The following is a 21,140-nucleotide window of genomic DNA, read 5'->3' on the forward strand; positions in this document are numbered from 1 at the left end:
AATAATTGCTTATAAGACCTGAAACATGGGCCAGCCCGTGGCTCACTCGGGAGAGTGCGGTGCTGTTAACACCAAGGCCACGGGTTTGGATCCCATATAGGGATGGCCGGTTAGCTCACTGGGTGAGCGTGGTGCTGACAACACCAAGTCAAGGGTTAAGATCTCCTTACCGGCCATCTTTTAAAAAAAAAAAAAAAAAAGACCTGAAACATGAAGGTTTGTGAGGAAGATACTCATTCTGTGGATCTTCACTCCCATCTTTCCCTTGCTCGCCTAAGTCCGTTCTGGTTTCAGCTGCAATGGTTAAGCACTTGGATAGTATAGTAGTCTTCCCAGCTGAGTTTTGTTTTTTTTTTGAGGGGGAGGGTTGTTTTTAAAGTGCCTACAATGTCTCCTATTTCTAAATCTATGTAAATCTTTCTGGCATGTTAGGTTAGTCTGGACTCTTCAGTCTAGCTTTCAAAGCCCCTCTGCTCTCCAAAATTTAAATATAACATAGTGCTTAAAGGCCACCCAGAGCACTTTTTCCACTGTCCCACATGAACCCTATGGAATTCTGCAAATACAGTTTTGCTGCCACCTTTACTTTGTTTCTTACTGTCAAACTTCCTAGATTAAGTCAAGCTCTATTTTTACCCCCATAAAGCAGTATGGGGGCAGGGGGTGGGGGAGAGACTTGAATTCCTGACTACTACTTAAGCCCTCTGTACTCAGCCAAGACTGGTTTTTATTTTCCCTTAACAGGTCCCAGAGTTGATGCTTTAGAGGATACAAGTACTTTTTTTCTTAAGAAAAATGGGTGCAAAAATGTGCAAAATGGAAGGATGTTTGCGTTAACATGAGAGTTTATTTCCTTAAAGAACTTATAGTACTTGGCAGTTCAGAAAAGAACTACAGAGTAGGCGGAGCATGTAAATAGCTCTAGAGAAGCAAAAATTAACGACTAAAACATGAAGAGATGCTTAATTTTATTCATATAGAAATGTAAACCCAGTTTGGTAAACTCTTGCAACGGTATGTGGAAATGGGTGTCAATTGGTAAACCTCATATGAGTGACAGTTTGACCACTACTGGCAGTTTTGTTCCTGGGTATTTATCCTACTGAATTGGTTATGTATATATAAAATGCTGTACGTTGGGCCGAGCCCGTGGCGCACTCGGGTTCGGATCCTATATAGGGATGGGCGGTGCGCTCACTGGCTGAGCACGGTGCGGCCAGTCTCAAAAAGAACAAAAAATAAAATAATAAAATAAAATAAAATGCTGTACGTAAAGGGCTATTCCATCCATTGCTTGCTGCAGCAAAATATTACTATACAGGTTGAGCATCCCTATTCCTAAAATCTGAAATCCAGAATGCCCCAAAATTTGAAATTTTTTTAGAACTGACTGACACCACAAGTGGCAAGTTGTAGACCTGACCTTCAGTGATGGGTCACAGTCAAAATGCAGGCAGACAACAGTTTATCAGCATCCCCAAGGGAAAAAAGATCCAGCCCCCTTCAGCTGCACATGTACATCTTCCTCACATACTCAGATTCCCCAACGCAAGTACACCCGTAGAGGGTAATAGAATGGCACATCTGCAGGCTGGGCACAATAAGGACAGGTTACCCACAATGCCTCACATGGGATCAAGACAATGTATTACTTGCCATTTTTTCCCTTGTTCTCTGTAGTGTAAAGATGTCGAAAATGTCAAAAAGATACTCCTATAGGTAAGAGTAATAAGCAAGGTAGCATTTATGTTTATAGCACAGAAAGTCAAGCTATTGGAGAAACTGGACAGTGGTATAAGTGTGAAACATCTTACGGAAGAGTATTTTTTTACTGTTAAGTACTTAGGTATTAATAAGGGTAAGAAAGGGGCTGGCCTGTGGCTCACTTAGAAGAGTGTAGTGCTGACGACACCAAGTCGTGTTAAGATCCCCTAACCGGTCATCTTTTAAAAAAAAATAAAAGGGTAAGAAAATGATTTGCTTATCACTAGCATATAAATCCAGAGTCAGGAAGGATGGTGAGGCCAAACTACCAAAGATTGTCCACACAGGTGGCTGAGATACCAATACATTTGCTTTGTGATGGTTCGATGTACACAAGTATTTCATGCACAAAATTATCAAAAATAATTACCTCCATGCTATAAATGTAAGGTATATATGAAAAAATTAATTTCATGTTTAGATTTGGGTTCCATCCCCAAGGTATCTCATTATGTGCATGCAAATACTCCAAAATCCAAAAAAGTTTGAAATGCAAAACACTTCTGGTCCCAAGCATTTTGGATAAGGGATATTCAACCTGTGTCAACAAGGTTCTGCTTAAATACATCAATGGAGCATCCCCCTGCAAGGAGAATGAGACAACTCCAAGTGCATTGATACAGAACAATCTTCAATACAAGGATACTGCAAAACGTTCATCAAAGATTCATACTATCTTTTAGTTCTATTGTTTCCAAACACTTGAAGTATCCTTGTGTATCAGTAAAAAAGGCAAACTGGAGAACTGTTTGGATGCCATTGTGTGGTATTATATACAGTATTCTTCAATATGCATGAATATCTTTAGAAGGGTACATAAGAAACTGGTAATGGTGTTTGTCTCAGGGGAAGAACTAATTTGCTGGGAATAAAGATGATACCCTTTGGTACCTTTTGAATTTTATTTCATATGTATTTAATAGTCAAAATAATTTAAAATTAAGGAAAAACAAATTGCATTCAACCAGATGTGACCTTCCTATTTTGACAAAGAAATGTATTGCTGTCATATCCTATTTTCTGAGATATCTTTTCTCCACAATAAAATTATGAGCTCTTTCAGGATAAGAACCTGCATACCTGGGTGTTCAATAAATATTAGATTGACGGACCGGCCCGGTGGCGCACTGCTACAGTGCGCCGCTTGAGAGCGGCGGCGCTCCCGCCCAGGGTTCGGATCCCACATATAGACCGGCCGCTCACTGGCTGAGCAAGGTGCGGGTGCAACACCGAGGGTTGCGATCCCGTTTGCCGGTCCCGGTCCGGTACGGGTGCGACACTGAGGGTTGCGATCCGTTGCCAGTCACGAAAAAAGACACAAAAGGGGCCGGCCCGGTGGCTCACTCGGGAGAGTACGGTGCTGATAACACCAAGGCCCCAGGTTCGGATCCCATATAGGGATGGCCGGTTCGCTCACTGGCTGGGCGTGGTGCTGACAACACCAAGTCAAGGGTTAAGATCCCCTTACCGGTCATCTTTAAAAAAAAAAAAGAAAGAAAGAAAGAAAAAAGACAAAAAGGAAAAAAAATATATATTAGATTGACAAAAAAAAAAAAAAAAACTGGAGTGCACTATCTGTTCAATAAATATTAGATTGACAAAAAAAAAAAAAAATACTGGCGTGCACTATCTCACGGAATTCCTTCGGATTCCTCTCTGACGATTCCTACCATGGAGTTGTATTATTGGGATCCCATTTGGATTTTGAATCCAGACATCAGTTACTATGGGTAACTGTTCGGTGGGACCTGCTGGGTAGGAGAGGCTGGGAGTATGTCTGCACATCTGATCTGGGATATCTTGCTTGTCTGCCCATTTGAGAATGACGTACTCCCAACCTTTTTTTTTTTTTTTTTTTTTCCCCTCCGGCAGCTGGCAGGTAAGGGGAGCCAAACCCTTGACCTTGATGTTACTAGCACGATGCTCTCTCCCAAGTGAGCTAACCGGCCAGCCCTCCAACCTTTCTGATTCTATTCTAGTTCATGCCAAAACCCAGATTAAGGGAGGCGGTCTTTTTAAGAACTGATGTGGTGGCCCCGCCCTTTAAAGGGATCAGCTGAATCCGAGTCACATGACTTTTGTGTCTCTTCCGCCATCTGAGGTTGGGGCTGCATGTGTGACTGTGGGGAGCCCCGCTGGGGTTGGGGGCACTGTGCCCCCAGCCCCATGCTCCTCTTGAGTCTACTTTTGTCTGCAGCCCCATTCGGCCTGCTGGGGGAGAAGACCCGCCAGGTGAGGCCTCTGGCTCTAGAGCAATAGAGGTTTCAGGAAATGCTACCTTTGCAGAGTGACTGGAATCTGGGGCAACCAAGGGATGGGGGTGGAGAGTGGTGGCAAAGAGAAGTGTTCTTTAACCTCGGGGGTGTGGGGGGCAGCCGTAGCTCATGGGACAGGATTATGGAGTAGGCTGGATGTGAGGGCTTCCTGTCTTCTTATGAAGTCTGGACTCTGACTCAGTCCTGGGTGACGCAGGTCTGGGCAATGTTGGATTTTTTTCTCATTCCCAGCCCTGTGCCCTGACCTCCTCCCCACCAGGGTCAGGGCAGTCCTGGCTATTCCCTCGACCCCTCTCTACCACATTTCTGCCTCTTACCCGAAGAGTACCTACCTCCCCCACACATTCCTCTTGCCTAGACCCCCAGAGTCCCACCCTCTCCCCAGCATTTCCCACCTTCAAGCTTCTTCTTTGCCTGTGTCTCTCCCTGATCCTGTTCCCTCAACCCTCCACTACTCTGTGTTCCAGGTATCTCTGGAGGTCATCCCTAGCTGGCTGGGTTCCCCCCAGAACCTGCTTCATATCCGGGCAGTGGGCACCAACTCCACACTGCACTATGTGTGGAGCAGCCTGGGGCCTCCAGCAGTGGTGCTGATGGCCACCAACACCCCCCACAGCACCCTAAGCGTCAACTGGAGCCTCCTGCTATCCCCTGAGCCTGATGGGGGCCTGATGGTGCTCCCCAAGGACAGCATCCAGTTTTCTTCTGCAGTTGTCTTCACCAGGGTGAGGAGGTTGGGAGAGAACCAAGGAGGAGACCTGAGAGGAAGGAGTTTATCCCAATTAGTGGGAGGAACTGAAGACTGGGGATGGGTGAAGTAGACTCAGATATGAGAGCCAGGGGGTGGAAGGGTGTGTGGGGGAGGGGTGGTTCAGGAGAAAGCTAGACTGAGGCAAGCCCAGTTCCACCCCATTCCCACCCCCCAGCTGCTTGAGTTTGACAGCACCAACATGTCTGATGTGGCAGCAAAGCCCCCAGGAAAACCGTATCTTCCATACTCCTTGGCTGACTTCTCCTGGAACAACATCAGTGACTCATTGGATCCTACCACCCTGAGCGCCACATTTCGAGGCCACCCCATACATGATCCGAGCAGGGCTTTTGCCAATGGAAGCCTGGCCTTCAGGGTAAGTGGGTAGGGAATCAGGCGGAACTCGAAAGGCTGGTTTATAAGGGTGGGAGTTAACAGTGGGGGTGGCCCTCGAGCAGGCTTCAGTCTGCTTCCTACACCTCCCATGTCGCCTCCTTTCTAGGTCCAGGCCTTTTCCAGAACCAGTCGACCCACTCAACCTCCTCGCCTCCTGCATACGGCAGACACCTGCCAGCTAGAGGTGGCCCTGGTTGGGGCCTCTCCCCGGGGAAACCACTCCCTGTTTGGGCTGGAAGTAGCCACCTTGGGCCAGGGCCCTGACTGCCCCTCAATGCAGAAGCAGCACTCCATCGATGATGAATATGCACCTGCTGTCTTCCAGGTCAGGCTTCCAGTGGAGAGGCAGATGGATGAGGAACGCAGGTGGGACCCCATTAGAACCTGAGATTCACTCAACCGTTTACTATTTAGCAACACTTTCTCCAGCTCCTTTAAGTGCTGGGCTAATAAACCTGACTTAGTCTCTGCCCTCACTGGAGACAGACAGAAGGCAGCACAGTATGAATCATGCTTTGCAGGTGGGAATCTGCAAGGGCCTGGGGGCCCAGAAGAGGGAGCCAAGTGCAGGCTGGCAGGGCTGGAAAAGAACTCAGTGCTCATCCAGTCCAACTCCCTCTTTCTACAGAGGAGAGATTGAGTCCTCGTGCAAATAGTCTGTCAGTTCTAGAACCAGGGCTAGGACTTAGGACTTCCTGCTGCCCTTAGCATACTGCCTGTCACTACCAGTGACAGGGAGGCTGGGAGATGGGGAAGAAAATGTTGGCACAGTTCAGTCCCCTTCACCCTCCTTTGTCTTCCTTTCTCCCCAGTTGGACCAGCTGCTGTGGGGCTCCCCCCCATCAGGCTTTGTGCAGTGGCGACCAGTGGCTTTCTCACAGAAGCAGGGGAGCCGAGAATCAGCCCTTCCCTGCCAAGCTTCCCTTCTTCACCCCACCTTGGCATATCCTCTCCCCCAGTCACCCATTGTCCGAGCCTTTTTTGGGTCCCAAAACAACTTCTGTGCCTTCAATCTGACGTTTGGGGCTTCCACAGGCCCTGGCTACTGGGACCAACACTACCTCAGCTGGTGAGAGGCAGGGTCTGGGCCAAAGGTTTGGGGGTTGAAGTGGAGGAAGACTGAGTCTCCCCACCTTCACTTCTAAGCCTGCTTATCTCACTTTCTCTCTCTCTGCTTGTTCTAGGTCAATGCTCCTGGGTGTGGGCCCCCCTCCAGTGGATGCATTGTCCCCACTAGTCCTGGGCATCATGGCAGTGGCCCTGGGTGCTCCAGGGCTCATGCTGCTGGGGGGAGGCCTGGTTCTGCTGCTGCGCCACAAGCAGCACTCAGAGTACTCATCCATAAATTGAGGCCAACTCTCTGGAAGGAAGGACAGTACTGGACCTGCCTTGCTGTGCCTCAAACCTCTGGAAGTTCCAGCCGGCCCCTCCCCACTCCCATCTTACTTTTCTGCAGAACCTCAGAAAGCAGCCTCGACTTCCTGGGGACCCCTAGGTGGGGCCTCTTTCATACCCTGGGAAGGGGCCAGGGCCAGTGTTATTGCTAAAGGGAAGGTCCCCTTGCTGTTGCCTTCCTGCGTCTCTATCCCCCATTTCCCTTGGATGGGACTCATAGGCCGAAATGAGAGGCCTTCTGACTGGCTGACTGCCCTGGAGAACATGAAATAGGCCTATTTTTTCCCACCAGGCTCCAGTCTCTCAATGTGTGAGTGTTGTTGAGCTGGTCCGGGGCTCCACGGAATGGGAGGGCTAAGAAATGGGCTTGGAAGACAAGTTTTTATTTGAGACCCCATTTCCTCACCAGGCCTAGTTCTGTCCCTCACCATGGAACCAAGCTCCTGCCAGCCAGCCTCCACCATATGAAGCTGGGAGGTTTCTGGTGTGGTCTGAATCAAAGAAGGAAGGGACACTCGAGACTGGGGGCAAACAGGAAAAAAGGGCCAACAAACACTGTGGCAGTAATTTATTGTTACACAGACACACATACTCACACTGGGTTAACATCAGCCACTGTGCCCTCCAACCACTCCCCAGCCAACACACACACACACACACACACACACACACACACACCTCTCTCTCTCTCTCTCTCTCTCTCTCCTCTCTCTCCCCTGGGAGGCAGATTTGCCCGTGTGCTCCTCTCTTCCTATTGGGAAAGGTGTGACTTCTAAGCAGTTTGGAGATGGGAAGTTACAGGAGCCTAAATAGGTTGGAAGGGAGGAGGCAGGAGCCCTGGACTCAGGCACCGTTTAATAGTCTTGATTGAGGAAAAAGGGCCCTTTAAGGCCAATCATGGAAGGTCCTGAACCCAGGCCCCCCCAGAAGGTTTTCACCAATTATATCTGATGCCCAGACTTAGGCATGGGCAGTATTTCCAGTCTCCTGGAAGTCCTCTGCTTAGACCACTGGCACAGAAACTGTCAGGTTTTTAGCCTTACAGGAAACTGGGGAGCACAGCAGAGTGCAGCATTAGTAAGCCCTAGTGGCAGAAGTGGGAGGCTGCTCGGGAAGGAACCATACCTCTCCCCCTCGTCCTGGCCTCGTGTCCTCAGCATCCTTAAGGGACATGGCTGTCCACCTGTTTCCCTGCAGGAAAACAGTCCCTCCCTTAAGACTGTCCCTGGCTTCAAAGGGAGCACCTGCTAGGGGACAGCAGAATCCAGGCTCTGATTGGATGGGAGCCCTATCGGGGCAGTAGCAGGGTCTTTCCCACTGGGGTCCCAGGGCTGGGGGCAAAGTCCAGGTCCGCAACTCGGTTCGGAGAAGTGGCCCCAGCCCACCCCGCTAGCCCGGAGGGCTAGAGGGCGGAGCGGCTTAGCCCCAGGGGCGGGGCCTGTGGTCGGAGGCCGCGCGGGCGTGGTCCGGGTAGTCCAGGCGGCTGTCGGAGGCCGTGAGCATGCGCTCGGGCTCCACCACGAACATGTAGTAGAGGTTCCACACCAGCATGGACAGCAGCGGCAGGAAGGTCAGGCCGTAGCCGAAGCCCCGGAAGGAGCGGCCCACGGCGAAGGTCAGCCAGTATATCAGCCTGCGGGGCGAGAAAAGGGTCGTGCTCCTCTCGAGACAAGCGCGTCGGTTAATCGCAATGGGCTGACGGCGGGGAGAACACACAGGGAGGGAGGCAGATGGGATTCGGGGGTATGGCTGATACTTCTAAAAACAGCCCAAATGTATGCATTTACTAGTGCCAGGCACAGTGCTAACTAACGTAAGCGCAGTATTTAATTCTCACTTCCCCACAACTCTGTGAGATGAGTATAGTATCCGCCTCCCTCTTTTATTTCCTTTTCAGTTTTTAATTTAAAAGTTTTGATGTACCGGCCAGCCGCCCGTACGGTTAAAAAAAAAAAAATTAATGGGCAATATGCATTCACATGGTTCAAAATATAATGAGTATAGTAAAATATCTCCCTTCTTTTACTGATTCACACCCTATTCTCCTCCCCCACCCTATCCAATATTATGTTTTCTGGTGCATTAAGTGATTGTTTATGCAAATATGAGCAAGAAGTTTTGCTTTTTTTTTTTTTTTTTTAAAGATGACCGGTAAGGGGATCTTAACCCTTGACTTGGTGTTGTCAGCACCACACTCAGCCAGTGAGCAAACCGGCCATCCCTATATGGGATCCGAACCCGTGGCCTTGGTGTTATCAGCACCGCACTCTCTCGAGTGAGCCACAGGCCGGCCCAAGTTTTGCTTTCTTTTTCCCTTTTTTGAAGCATAGCATACTTATATAGACTGTTCTTTTTTTTTTTTTTTTCCTTTTTGTCTTTTTTCGTGACCGGCAACGGATCGCAACCCTCAGTGTCGCGCCCGTACCGGACCGGGACCGGCAACGGGATCGCACCCCTCAGTGTTGTGCCCGCACCTCGCTCAGCCAGTGAGCAGCCGGTCTGTATGTGGGATCCGAACCCTCGGCGGGAGCGCCGCCGCACTCCCAAGCGGTGCACTGTAGCAGTGCACCACCGGGCCAGCCCAAGACTGTTCTGCATGTCAGATTTTTTTTCCCATTTAATATATCTTGGAGATCATTTTATATCAGTATATAGTTTCCTCATTCTTTTACAGCTTCAGTATGTTTCATTGTATTTATTTACCCTTTTGCAGATGAAAAAGGGACTAAGTAATTCTGGCTCAAGGCCACACATCTGGGAAAAATAGCAAAGTCATGACTTGAACCCAAGCCTGTTCATCACCCCCTCTTCTGCTATTTTAGAGAGGCAAAGGGAGAGAGAGTAAGGAAGCCAGCTTCAAGACGGCTTGAAACCCAGATGGATGGATCAGCCACAACCAAATTTCCCCTCTTGGAAGATACATTCAAAATGCATACCCCTCGGGCCAGCCTGTGGCTCACTTGGGAGACTGTGGTGCTGATAACACAATACCAAGGCCACGGGTTCGGATTCCTGTATTAGCTCACTTGGGAGAGCGTGGTGCTGAAAACACCAAGTCAAGGGTTAAGATCCCCTTACTGGTCATCTTTAAAAAAAAAAAAAATGCACACCCCTCACTGGAGGAAGGGGAAGCAACTTCCTCAATATATGAAGGACCACTTATTACAAAACTGACATGCCTCTGCTCTTTTTACCTGTGAAAGGGAGGGAAGAGTGAGTAACTGCTGCTGGTGGTGCACCAGGAGGCAGCATGGCATACTAAGAGTTCACATTTAGCAAACCCCTGCCAAGTACCAGATTGTTTTAAACATTCTACATGAATTAACTCGTTTAATCCTCACAACAGATCCATTTTATAGATGATGAAACTGAGGCACGATATGCATATAGAAATTGCCCATGGCAGAGAAGAAAGGACCTGGATTCTAGTCCTACCACTGTTGCTGACTGATCTGCATAACTTTTCTCCCCCAATCTGTTGTGATTTCTTCTCTGTGAAATGGGAAGCCTGGACCAGACAATCAATAAGTCTTCCTTTAGCTCCCTGTTGATTCTCACTGCTTAAGCCAACTTCTATCTGAGGCCAGTATTCCCCAAGAGTCCAAGATGGGAGGTTGAGTTATACAAGCAGGAACATGTTTATCTCAGGAAAATCTACTGAGAGAAAATGTGAGGCTGCATGGGACAGCTGGCCACTAGATTACAATCAGAAGCAACAGGAAAACTAATTTTAGCTCAGTAGGAAAAATATTTTAGAAGTGAAAGCTACCTGGAATCCTGTATCAAAAGTAACAAGAGGGGGCCGGCCTGTGGCTCACTCGGGAGAGTGCGATGCTGATAACACCAAGGCCCCGGGTTCGGATCCCATATAGGGATGGCCGGTTAGCTCACTGGGTGAGCGTGGTGCTGACAACACCAAGTCAAGGGTTAAGATCCCTTACCGGTCATCTTTGAAAAAAAAAAAAAAAAGTAACAAGAGGAAATATATTAGGGAAAAATGGAAAGACCCACATTTGGGTTCAGAAATTCAGAGATGCCTTTTGTGTTAACAGTAATTCACATGAAAACACCCCTAAGGATTTCAGGAAACTGAAAACTTTGAACAAAAGGAGAATAATGAGGCTGCCATGGGAGCTAATATGGCCTTGATTTGTATCAGGAGAAGGACAGTATCCTTGACCAGGGTACTTCCCACCCCATTGACAAGCAGGAGTATTTCCTGTCCAGAGGGAAAGCCAGGACAGTGAAGGGACCAGGGCCATTTAGCAAAGAGGAGACTGGGGGAGCAGGGTGTTAGAGTAGGGGGAATTGAGAGCTGTTGTCAAGTATCTAAATTTGTCATAGGCAATTCTGGAGGTCAGAGTCAGGGCAGAAGTTTTTAGCACAGTATGAAAAAGAACTTTCTAACAATAAGGACCTTTAAAAACTGAAGCAGAGGGCCGGCCCGTGGCTCACTCGGGAGAGTGCGGTGCTGATAACACCAAGGCCATGGGTCCGGGTCCCTACATAGGGATGGCCGGTTGGCTCACTTGGGAGAGTGTGGTGCTGACATCACCAAATCAAGGGTTAAGATCCCCTTAAAAAAAAAAAGTTAAAAGTGCGGTGCTGATAACACCAAGGCCATGGGTTCGGATCCCATATAGGGATGGCTGGTTCGCTCACTGGGTGAGCGTGGTGCTGACAACACCAAGTTAAGGGTTAAGATCCCCTTACCAGTCATCTTTTAAAAAAAAAAAAAAAAAAAAAAAAACTGAAGCAGACTGCTTTATAAGGAATGGAGCATTTGGTCACAGGGGGTGTTCAGCTAGAGGCTAAAAAACCTACCTGACCAGAGTGTCACAGAGGAATGGCTACAATGGGTACATTGATCTAGATGACACCTGAAAGCCTTCCAGTTCTATGTTGGTATATGTGTCTCTGAAATCAGCTTCCTATGGGAAGACATATGAACTGACCACCTGCTACCAGGTGAGGTAAGGTGTGAGAGAGAGAGTGGACTCGTCTCTCCCTGGCACATATTTGGGCTGACAAAGAATCCAGAAGGGTCAGCCTGGCTCTCCAGACATTCATTGGCTGGGTCCTCCAGCCCCATCACCAGGCCCCCACCTCCCCTATACCCCAACTCACCGGGAGATGGCAAAGAGACCAGTTAGCAGAGGGAGCAGCTTGAGGGTGTCCTGGGGCAGGTAGGTGGACAGCACAGCCAAGTTGAAGAAGTAGAGGATGAAGAGCTGGACTGACTGGGCCACATATCGCCGGTGGATCTCCACCTCCCGCCGTGGCTCTTCAAAGGGCCGTAGGGCAGAAAAGCATAATAGGCTCAACCCGTACACCAGGAGCCCTGGGTGGGGTTTGGGAACACATAGGGTCAGAATAGGCACGAGGGAGGAGCAACAGTCGGAAAGCTGGGGGAGGGTTCCCATGGAGGGCATAGGCACTACCCAGTGGGGCTGAGGTGGTCCTGGGAGGAGATGGGCAGAGTGGCAGCATGTGGGAGGCCTGAGGGGTCCAGGCCCAGAGAAGAGAAACCCTCCTGCACCCCAAGCCAGGCAGGCCCTGCCCTCCTCAAGTCCACTTCCTAGTGCCCCCTTTCTTCTCACAGGGCCCAGGCTCACCCAGCACGATGGGGAAGGTGGCAAAGACCCCGCAGCGTAGCGTGTAGACCAGGCGGGAACTCATGGTGGGCAGCCGTGGGGCATCAAAGGGCAGGAAGGCATAAGCCCCATATAGCAGGCAGGGGAAGAGGATGAGGGCAGCTCCCACAGAGGCCACAGCCCTCAACCTTTCACGACTCCCACAGCTCCCGCAGCCCCCACAGGAATGGCTAGGTGGCTTCACCACTGCCTCGGCCCACTTGCACTCAGTGGGCTCAGGGTGGGTGGCCCGGGCGGGCAGGAAGTTCCGGCGCTTGCCCTCTCCCAATTCACAGCGCACGATGAGGTCCTCCTGGGGCCTCCGTTCAATGCACTGTAGGTCGATGGGCACAAAGGCCCGGGCTGCTTTCTCAGGCAACAGGTTGGCATCATCTTCAGGCGGCTCTTCTGGTTTGGCCGATGGTTCCAACTCAAGGGGCTCTGGTTCAATGTCCCGCCAGCCAGGGGGATCTGGGAATGGGGCACTGGGCTGCTGGGGGCCAGTCCCCCAGGGCAAGGTGGCAGCCTCACTTACTGTGCTGTCTAGACCATCCTCAGCCCCCTCTCTGGCTGTGGGAGACTCAGCTGAAGACCTCACTCTGACAGACTCAGCTCCAGGGGACTCAGCCCCACCTTCCCCTTCTGGCTGCCGGCCATTGGGGACCAAGGTCTGGGGTGGGCTCTTCTCTGGAACCTCAGGTCCCTTCACTTCTAGCAGGGCCAGGGTCTCGGGTTCTGTCATCCTGGGGCCTCAGTTCTGGGGTTTACCACAAGGTCATGTCATCCTAGAGGGAACAGAGGAAAACTCTGTCAGAAGCCCCTGTCTTCTGGCCCTTAGGATGTTAGGGTTCACAGAACTGGAACTCTCCAGCGCAGCTGTCCTCACAGGCTTTAACCCCTTCTGGGACCTTAGGGAAAATGTCGTGCAGAGGAAGGTGTTGAAACAGAGGGAGGCGGGAGGGAAGTGAGCAGCTGAAACAGAGGAACGCTTTTGACATCTACTGCCATACAGCAGGAGAGGGTGAGTCAGGGGGCACAGGCCTGGCAGCTATGGACTCGGTCAGCCCACACCCACGCCTCTACCCCCTCCACCAAAACCACTGGACTCATGGCCATCCTAATGCAGGAATGGAATGAAGAGGAGGTGTCTAGAACTTTGCCAAGAGCTTCTTTCCCACAGAGGATCTTCCTGTGGACAGGGAAGCTGCCCCTCTACCGTCCCATCTCCCCTTCTCCCTGCAGATCCCCACTTGGAACTCTCCTGGCAACTGAAGTGTCTTGCCAACGAATCTATCCCAAGGAACTGGCAGTTGCAGGGCACCCTGTTCTTTTATCTCCAGTCTGGGTACCTGGCCAGTTTCTGAACTCCTCACTAGCCCACCTCATCCATCTCCACAGGGCGTGGGTCTGTCCATTACGACTTTTAGGTCTAATCGTGGCTGTTTCCCATGCCTCCTCTCCTGTCTTTCTCCCCTCCCTGCTGCCCTCCATCTCATTGCTTCTGGATAGAGCTGATTCCCCTCCCTCATCTCAAGGACCCTCCTACCCTTGCCTCTGGACCCAAGACACCCTCTTACTTTCCATCTGGAGAGAGGTGGAGGGTCCCCAGCGTCCGGGAAGGAGCAGCCCAACTCCCTGCTGGCTCTGCAAGTATTTCTCTCCGTCTCCCTCTCTACCTGTGTCTCCAAACCTGTCTGACCAGAGCAGGTGGGGCCCAGATTAAAGGGGCAGGCCCCACCCTTCTGAATCTGCCGACGGAAAAAGCATTAGAGGAGGACGTCATCCTTTCTGAGAGTGGGGGTGCAGCTGGGCATAGAGGCAAGTTAAGTTCATGTTTTAGGTACCAGGAATGTGTAAGAACTCCCAGTTCAGGAAAGCAGAAGGGAGAAGAGTACTTGCACCAAAGAGTGCTTGGAGTAGGTTACGATACCCAGAAAAGAGATACAATTTGTACACTTATTCATTCAATAAATATTTATTGAGCACCTATTATTAGGTAGGCACTATTCTAGACACAGACACAGAGAAGAATAAAATGACAGTCAAGGGCTTTGCCCTTGAGGAGCTTATGTTCTGTTGGGGTATCATAATGAAGAAATATAGCAACTAAATCAATAAAACAATTTCAGTAGGGAAAGTGTCTTTGATAAGGTGACATATGAGCTGAGACCTGATGGGAACTCAGGAGTATGAGTGTTCTAGGCAGAGGGACAGCAAGTGAAAAACCAACCGGTGGGAAAGACCTGGGCTATTTTCAGGAACAAAAAGAAGGTGGTGGCTGGAGCCAGGAGCATAGTGGCAGAGGGGAATTTATGTTCCCATTACAATGTGTACACGGGCCTCAAAACACTTTGCTTTTTAGGTTAGGTTTAAGGTTAAGAGAGCAATAAGAATCCAAGTTAGATAGGAGGTGATCTTTCCAATGTGAGGATCAAGGGGCAGAAATGTGAGGGAGTGGCTTCTCATTCCTATGAGTCTTTATCCCTAATCCCTAAAGTCATTAGAGCTTTGTGAGGGCAGGGACAGTGTCTAGCTCATTTATGTGTCCCCAGAACCTAGCACTGTGGCTGGAAGATAGCAGAAGTTCAACAAATGTTTGCTGGACTGGTGAGAGATGGATATGCAAGCTGAAAATCTCTAGGAGGGGAGGCTCTTGTGCAAGAGTCATGTCTTCCATTGCCTCACTCCTATGGGATGCTACTCTTTCCAAGGAAACTCACACACACATTTTTGTTTGTTTGTTTAAATTATGGGAAAAGAGGAGAACTGTAGTTAGTCTAACCAGTAATGTCAAAGAGGCTTGGCTCAAATGGGGGAGGGGTGTTAAGAGACTCAAATGGGGGGAGGGGTAAGGGTGGTTAGGGGTAGAAGGATGGGCCAAATGACCGCTGTAGGACAAAGCAATGTCACACTCCTAGCTGTGAGCCCACATGTTTAGCTTTAGCCGCCTCTTGGGTTCACTGTCCGTTTTCTGGCAGCTTTGTCAATAAAGTTTTTCGCAATGGCTTGGAGAAGCCGGAAAGGGGCCATGCTGCCCAGAGTTAGTTCTGGCAACTTCCCGGGAGGGAAAACAAGTTTCGCGAGATTTGGTGGCAGCAAGCCACGGCCCGCAATTGTGCGGCTGCCATCGCGAGATTTGGCAGACGGAGGAGGAGCTGTCGCGGCCAGCCGCCTCACAGCGATGGCGGCCGAGGAGGGCCGGCGGCAGTGGCGGCTGCGGCTACGGCCGGAGACGGCAGTGGTGGCGGTAGTGGTGGGTGGCGGGGGCCTGTGACCGGGAGCCGCCCCCGGACCCGGGCACCATGAGCCAAGGCCCCCCCACAGGGGAGAGCAGCGAGCCCGAAGCAAAGGTCCTCCACACTAAGCGGCTTTACCGGTGAGAGCGGCCGGGGCGTGAGTGCAGCCGCCGGGAGAAGTCAGGGGACGGCGAGGGGCGGGGCCTCTCCGGCGGGGCCCGGGTGCCGGGCTGGGGGTGCCGGCGAGGGAGCAGGGTGCAGTTTTGGAGGGAGCAGGGGGAGGTGGGGCCCCGTAACCCGGGATGGAGCTGAAAGGGGGAATTGGGTGGGTGGGAGATTTGGATGGAAGCACGTGGAGGAATCTCCTGAGCAGTGAGCTTGGGACAGGCACGGAGCTTTGCGGAGTTGGGGTAATAGGATAGGGATTGGGGGCTGGAGGGTTGGGTGGGTGAGGGTGGGTCACAAAGGGAGAAAAACCCGGAAGAGAACGGTGCTTAGAACCCTGTAGGATTTACAGGGAAGAGTGCTGGACTGACGGCCGGAGAGCCAGGTTCAGGTCCTTGCTTTGCCACTCTGTCACTCTGTGACCTTGGGCCTCAGTTCCCTCATCCTTAAAAGGAGAGATTTGGATTGGATACACTCTGAAGTCCCTTATGGCTCTATTTGGGGGCGGGGGGGGGGTACGAATGAGAAGAAAGAGGCTAGAAGGGCCTGGAAGAGCCATGAAGGACTTTGCGTCCAGCTCCCATTTCAGGGCACGAGGGGATTCCTGAGTCCTGCCGTACTCCCAGCCTCATGACTGCAGTCTCTTGCCAGGCGACATCCATTTTTGCCACCCGCACTCCTCAAGTCACATCTTTGGCCCTTCAGCCCTCCGTTGGGAACAGGCTAGTATGAGCTCTTCCCACCCTGGGTGGAGGATTTTTTTCTGTGTAGGTCAACTGGAACGTAGGGGTTTTCTTTTAGACCAGGCTGGATAGAACAGGGGTGTGTGCATGAGAAGACTACCCCCAGAGCCTTGGGCCCCATCTTGAGCTAAAGAGTCAAGAATATGTTGTCTTTTCCTCCTTGAGTAGGCATCCTGCCTGCCCTGGCTTTGTAAGCCAGAAGCCAGATGGGGGTATAGGTTGCTCCAAAAATAGAAAAATGATTTAACCCAGCAGCCCCTGGACTCCCACTGTCGACTGCCCTAAGCAGTCCCCAGGCGGGTGAGGAGTTGCTGGGGGTGGCACGTGTGCCTTGTCATGCTGCTGAGTGTCAGTGCTGCCTGTCAGACAGAGCGTGGGCAGTTTCTGCAGTATTTTTTTACTTGTCTCTTGCTTTTTGGGGTGGCTCTGGTCATCCTAATTGTTTTCAAGTCTAGTTCTTTCTCAAGCCCCTACCTTCACAGTATTGATTGATTTAAGCTGGTGCATTTGCACATGTGGCTTACATGTGTGCACATGGGTATCTGCCTATAATTGTGTGTTGTTGGCTTTGAGCAGATTGGAAATTTGAGGTCTGATTTCTCTGCCCAAGAGAAATGTGTTGTTAGACTATGGGCCTATCACTCCAAGCTTCAGTAAATTTGGGAAACTTCCACACCTAGCTGTTTACAGATATGAAATTCTGAAATGTCTTAAGCCAGTCAGCAGAAAAGGCAGGAGAAGGGACGTTGGAAGGGACAGAAACACCAATTAATTAAGTAGACCAATTAGTTATTTGTTTTTAAAAACATTTATCTCTTTAACACTGTTAGGTCTGGGGTTATAATAGTGAATGAGACACAAGACTAGTTTTTGTAGTTTTTGTTCTAGAGGAAGTTATAGTTTAGTGGAGGAGCTTATGGTCTTACGGGGAAGGGAGAAGAAAGTGCTGAGCTCTCTTAGATTTAAGCATTTCAATTAGAACTTCCTAGAGTAGTGGTTATTAATCATTTTTGGATTGAGAATGTAAGGGGAGCTCTGGAACCTGTCCATAAAAATAGACACATTCCTGTTTGATCTGTCCATGGCACTGAAATTAGAAGCCCTGTCCTGGGGACTAGGCTAGGAGTAAATCACTGATGCTGTCCCTGGCATCAAAGGCCAGGCTGGCTGTAAGGGGTTGGCTACCATTTCTGGGCAGCCCAGAAGGTATTTGGAGAAATGCTGAGCTCTCAAGATTGCCTTTGAGAAGGCCTTGATTACCATCCCACTCACTCAGTTGAGTGCTGGCAGTCATTTTGTCCTGTACAGGACAGCTTTTAGTGTTGTACCACCTGAGCCACTACCACCACAAGGTGCCACTCTGCTGTGGCCCTCTTTTCCTGGCCCAGGAGCACATCTTGATTTTTTCTGGGAATTATCACGCCTAGTTTTTTCGTTTGCTTTTGTGTCCACAACTGTGCCTGATTCACCTGTTCTCACAGCTGCTGCCTGTTGTCCTCTGGGTTTTTGCCCTTCCAGAGATATCACCTACCTCTGGGACTTCTTGGTCATCCATTGTAGAGTGTCTGTGGCTGTCTTTTTTTTTTTTTTTTCTGTGATGATAGGCTTACCTCTCATTGTCTGGAGTCTACCCCTCAGCGTTATAACAAGGATAGAGGGCTGGACAGTTAGCTCACTTGATTAGAGCATGGTGCTGATAACACCAAAGGCAAGGGTTGGGATCCCTGTACCCGACAGCCACCAGAAAAAGAAAAAAAAAAAGGAAGGGTGGAGACTATATACCAGGCACTGTCATGAGTGGCTTTACATATTAGCTAATTTAATCTTTACAAGCTAGGTGATAATATCATTCCCATTTTGTAGTTGGGTGAACTGAGACATAAGGAAGTTAGAGATTTTTCTCCCAGGACCACATAGCTGGTAAGAAGTAGAGCTAGAATTTGAACTCAGGCAGTCTGGTTCCAGAACTTACACTCTCAACCACGATGTTGAACAAACAGTTCCTTGAGCAGAATCAGGGGACCTTATGACTGTACAGCTCAGGAGTCCTCTCTTGCTTTCCTGTGCTTCACAATTTCAAAACAGAATTTTATACTAGGAGTGCCTTTCCTTTATGTCAGAGATAATAAGCCCTTGCACAATAATAATGCATTCATTCCACCATTATTTATTGAATGCTTACCATGTACCAAAGCTGTATGTAAATTATTTCATTTAATACTTACATAGTTCTCTGAGGTAGATGCTATTATTATCTCCATTTTTATTGATGTGGTAACTAAGGCTTTAAAAGGTTAGGTAATTTGCCCAAAGTCACGAAGTTAGTAAGACACAGCCCGGGTTCAAACCCTAGATTTTCTTCCTGGCATTACAGCTGTGCTCTTTCCATTGGGAGAATCTACTTTCCCACATCACAGAGTTTCTCTGACTTGACAGTATTGACATTTTGGGCAGGTAATTATTTATTGTGGTGGGCTGTCCTGTGTATTGTCGGATGTCTAGCAGCACCCACTAAATGCTAGTAGCAAACTGCTTCTCCCCCCAGTTGTGACAACTGAAAGTGTCTTCGTTACTGCTAAATGTCCCCCAGGGCAGGGGGGGGGGGGTTGTATCAGGATGAAGACTGTGTTCATTCTGTTTTGTACAGAGTTCAGCCTGCAGCCTTCTCCTGATCTCCCCACCCCTAATTCTTTAGTTTTTCCTCTAGATTCAGTATCCCAGCATTCCGGGTGGGCCATGCACATGGCTCAGGGGCTGTTTGCCTGTCCCTGCAGGGCTGTGGTGGAGGCTGTGCATCGACTTGACCTCATCCTTTGCAACAAAACCGCTTATCAAGAAGTGTTCAAACCAGAGAACATTAGCCTGAGGAACAAGTAAGCTGGAGACTCTAAACCACAGAACCTTACCATTTCCCTGCCCATCTTCACCATAAACCCTGTCAGATATAAACTCATGTTTTCTCTTACCTTCTGATCTCATGGTACCATAATGGACTGTGAAGTCACTGGCCTTCCTAAGGGAGAAGATGAGGATCCTTTGCTCCATCTGCGGCTTCTACATTAATAGACTGGTGCCATAAGAATGGCACTGGGTCAAGGGAATTGGCTGTACTGCATAATGAAGGGGATAAAAGGGCAGAGAAAAAGGAAGCGAGGGGTGGAGGGGTAAAAATGAAGGCTATTAAAATTCTAACTGCTTCCTGCTTCTATCTTTTGGGGTTTCCACTGCCTTCCTACACTGCTGTTGCCCAGGGTTATATTGACCCTGGATATCTCTTGGGAGGCATGGAGATTTGTTGGTGAGGGTATTGGCACATGCCTCCTTGCCCTCAATTCTTGTGTCCCCATCAAGGGATGGGCAGTCTCTCTCATGCTCCCTGCACCCTCCCAGGCTGCGTGAGCTCTGCGTCAAGCTTATGTTCCTGCACCCAGTGGACTATGGGAGGAAGGCTGAGGAGCTACTGTGGAGAAAGGTATACTATGAAGTTATCCAGCTTATCAAGACTAACAAAAAGGTAAGAGGAAGTCCTACAACTTGGGAAGAAATTCGTCTAAGAGGGTAAGCTCAGGAAGGAAGAGACACCTAGGAAAGTGGGCCCAGAGCGTGGTTAGAGCCAAGGAAGAGATGGCAGAAAGGAAGGAGGGAGTCAGACATAATTACGATTAGAGAAGGAGGGGAACCTGGTTCCAGATAGGAAGACCAGAAAGGTAGATCTAAGTGTGCGGGGTTAACTCATGAGTGAGAGGAGATGTGGATGAAGTTCCAGAGCCAAGAAGATATGTTTATTTCCTCAGTGAGATGGACGGGGTGCACGAGGGGAGAGTGGTACCCTGAGCTTATTGCTTAGCCAGCCCCTTCCTTTCCCAATCTCCAGCACATTCACAGCCGGAGCACCTTGGAATGTGCCTACAGGACACACCTGGTTGCTGGTATTGGCTTCTACCAGCATCTCCTTCTGTATATCCAGTCCCACTACCAGCTCGAACTGCAGTGCTGCATTGACTGGACCCATGTCACAGATCCCCTCATAGGTCAGTGAAACCTGAAAGGTGGACCTGAGGAACGGGTTCTCATGCCTTCACCTCTGGCCTTTTTTTTTTTTGGCAGCTGGTCGTGGCCTTCTTATTCTTTGGGGTTTGTGTAATTTGTGATCCAGCCAGGCAGCAAGAGTTCGAGCATGACCTACAGATGGTTCATCAAGTTTGAATTTATCCATACAAGCATATGAGTTAGGGTAAAGATCTTAAGGAAAAGGAGAGGCCTGAGATTGTGGACTGATGCAGAGGCAGGGGGAGGACAGAGGATCTAGGGTAGTTCTGGCACTGGAAGATGGTATTAGTAACATTTCTTTTCTTCTCCTAGTTAAATTTGGCTTGTACTGTTTCTTTGTTTTGTTTTGTTTTTTTCTCTTTTTGTCTTTTTTCGTGACCAGTAGCGGGATCGCAACCCTCAGTGTCGCGCCCGCACCGCGCTCAACCAGTGAGCAGACTGGTCTCTATATGGGATCCGAACCCTCGGTGGGAGCGCCACCCGCACTCTACCGAGTGCGCCACCGGGCCGGCCCTGGTACTGTTTCTTTGGACTTTAGAGACTGTTTCCCAGTGCTTAATGAAAGTATTGAAATCTTTAGAAACGTTGAGAAAATTGTGGACAGTCCCTCAAGACAGTGTAAATCCTTTTTCAGCCAACTGATATACTGGCAGCTATAGTTTTACCTCCTTTTCTTTCTTTTTTTTTTTTTTTTTTTTTTTAAAAACCTGGGCCTACGGAATTCAGGGCAT

General features: G+C 49.6%; 3 protein-coding genes across 5 annotated transcripts in view; 2 read left to right on the top strand and 1 right to left on the bottom strand.

Annotated features, from left to right (window-relative positions):
• Nucleotides 1-3,848: 3,848 nt before the first annotated feature.
• LOC103588784 (chromosome unknown open reading frame, human C1orf85) lies at nt 3,849-6,875 on the top strand. Of its 3 annotated transcripts, none has more exons than XM_008570589.1 (6): nt 3,849-3,996; nt 4,508-4,765; nt 4,967-5,167; nt 5,294-5,512; nt 6,000-6,256; nt 6,372-6,875. In XM_008570589.1, exons 1-6 carry the CDS (start codon nt 3,877-3,879, stop codon nt 6,535-6,537), a joined length of 1,221 nt encoding a protein of 406 aa, XP_008568811.1. In that variant the 5' UTR covers nt 3,849-3,876; the 3' UTR covers nt 6,538-6,875. The 3 variants fall into 3 exon arrangements, 2 of the variants coding, with proteins under 2 accessions (XP_008568811.1, XP_008568820.1); XR_550338.1 differs by having other exon boundaries at nt 3,855-3,996; nt 5,294-5,553; nt 6,372-6,463; XM_008570598.1 differs by lacking the exon at nt 6,000-6,256 and having other exon boundaries at nt 3,855-3,996.
• Nucleotides 6,876-8,001: 1,126 nt separating this feature from the next.
• On the bottom strand, nt 8,002-13,876 carry TMEM79 (transmembrane protein 79). Its single transcript, XM_008570608.1, has 4 exons — nt 13,793-13,876; nt 12,198-13,000; nt 11,710-11,923; nt 8,002-8,215 (listed from the first exon to the last, which is right to left on the bottom strand). Exons 2-4 carry the CDS (start codon nt 12,955-12,957, stop codon nt 8,002-8,004), a joined length of 1,188 nt encoding a protein of 395 aa, XP_008568830.1. The 5' UTR covers nt 12,958-13,000; nt 13,793-13,876.
• A 1,484-nt stretch (nt 13,877-15,360) lies between these two features.
• Nucleotides 15,361-21,140, top strand: part of SMG5 (SMG5 nonsense mediated mRNA decay factor) — a 28,510-nt gene continuing 22,730 nt past the window's right edge. Inside the window, exons 1-4 of the mRNA XM_008570613.1 lie at nt 15,361-15,591; nt 19,134-19,232; nt 19,750-19,873; nt 20,234-20,390. Coding sequence (XP_008568835.1) covers nt 15,518-15,591; nt 19,134-19,232; nt 19,750-19,873; nt 20,234-20,390 — 454 coding nt within the window. The 5' untranslated portion in view covers nt 15,361-15,517. The remainder of the gene's footprint in view (nt 15,592-19,133; nt 19,233-19,749; nt 19,874-20,233; nt 20,391-21,140) is intronic.

The sequence above is a fragment of the Galeopterus variegatus genome, unplaced genomic scaffold, assembly GCF_000696425.1.
Source record: "Galeopterus variegatus unplaced genomic scaffold, G_variegatus-3.0.2 Scaffold33, whole genome shotgun sequence".
In the NCBI taxonomy this organism is placed as follows: Eukaryota; Metazoa; Chordata; class Mammalia; order Dermoptera; family Cynocephalidae; genus Galeopterus; species Galeopterus variegatus.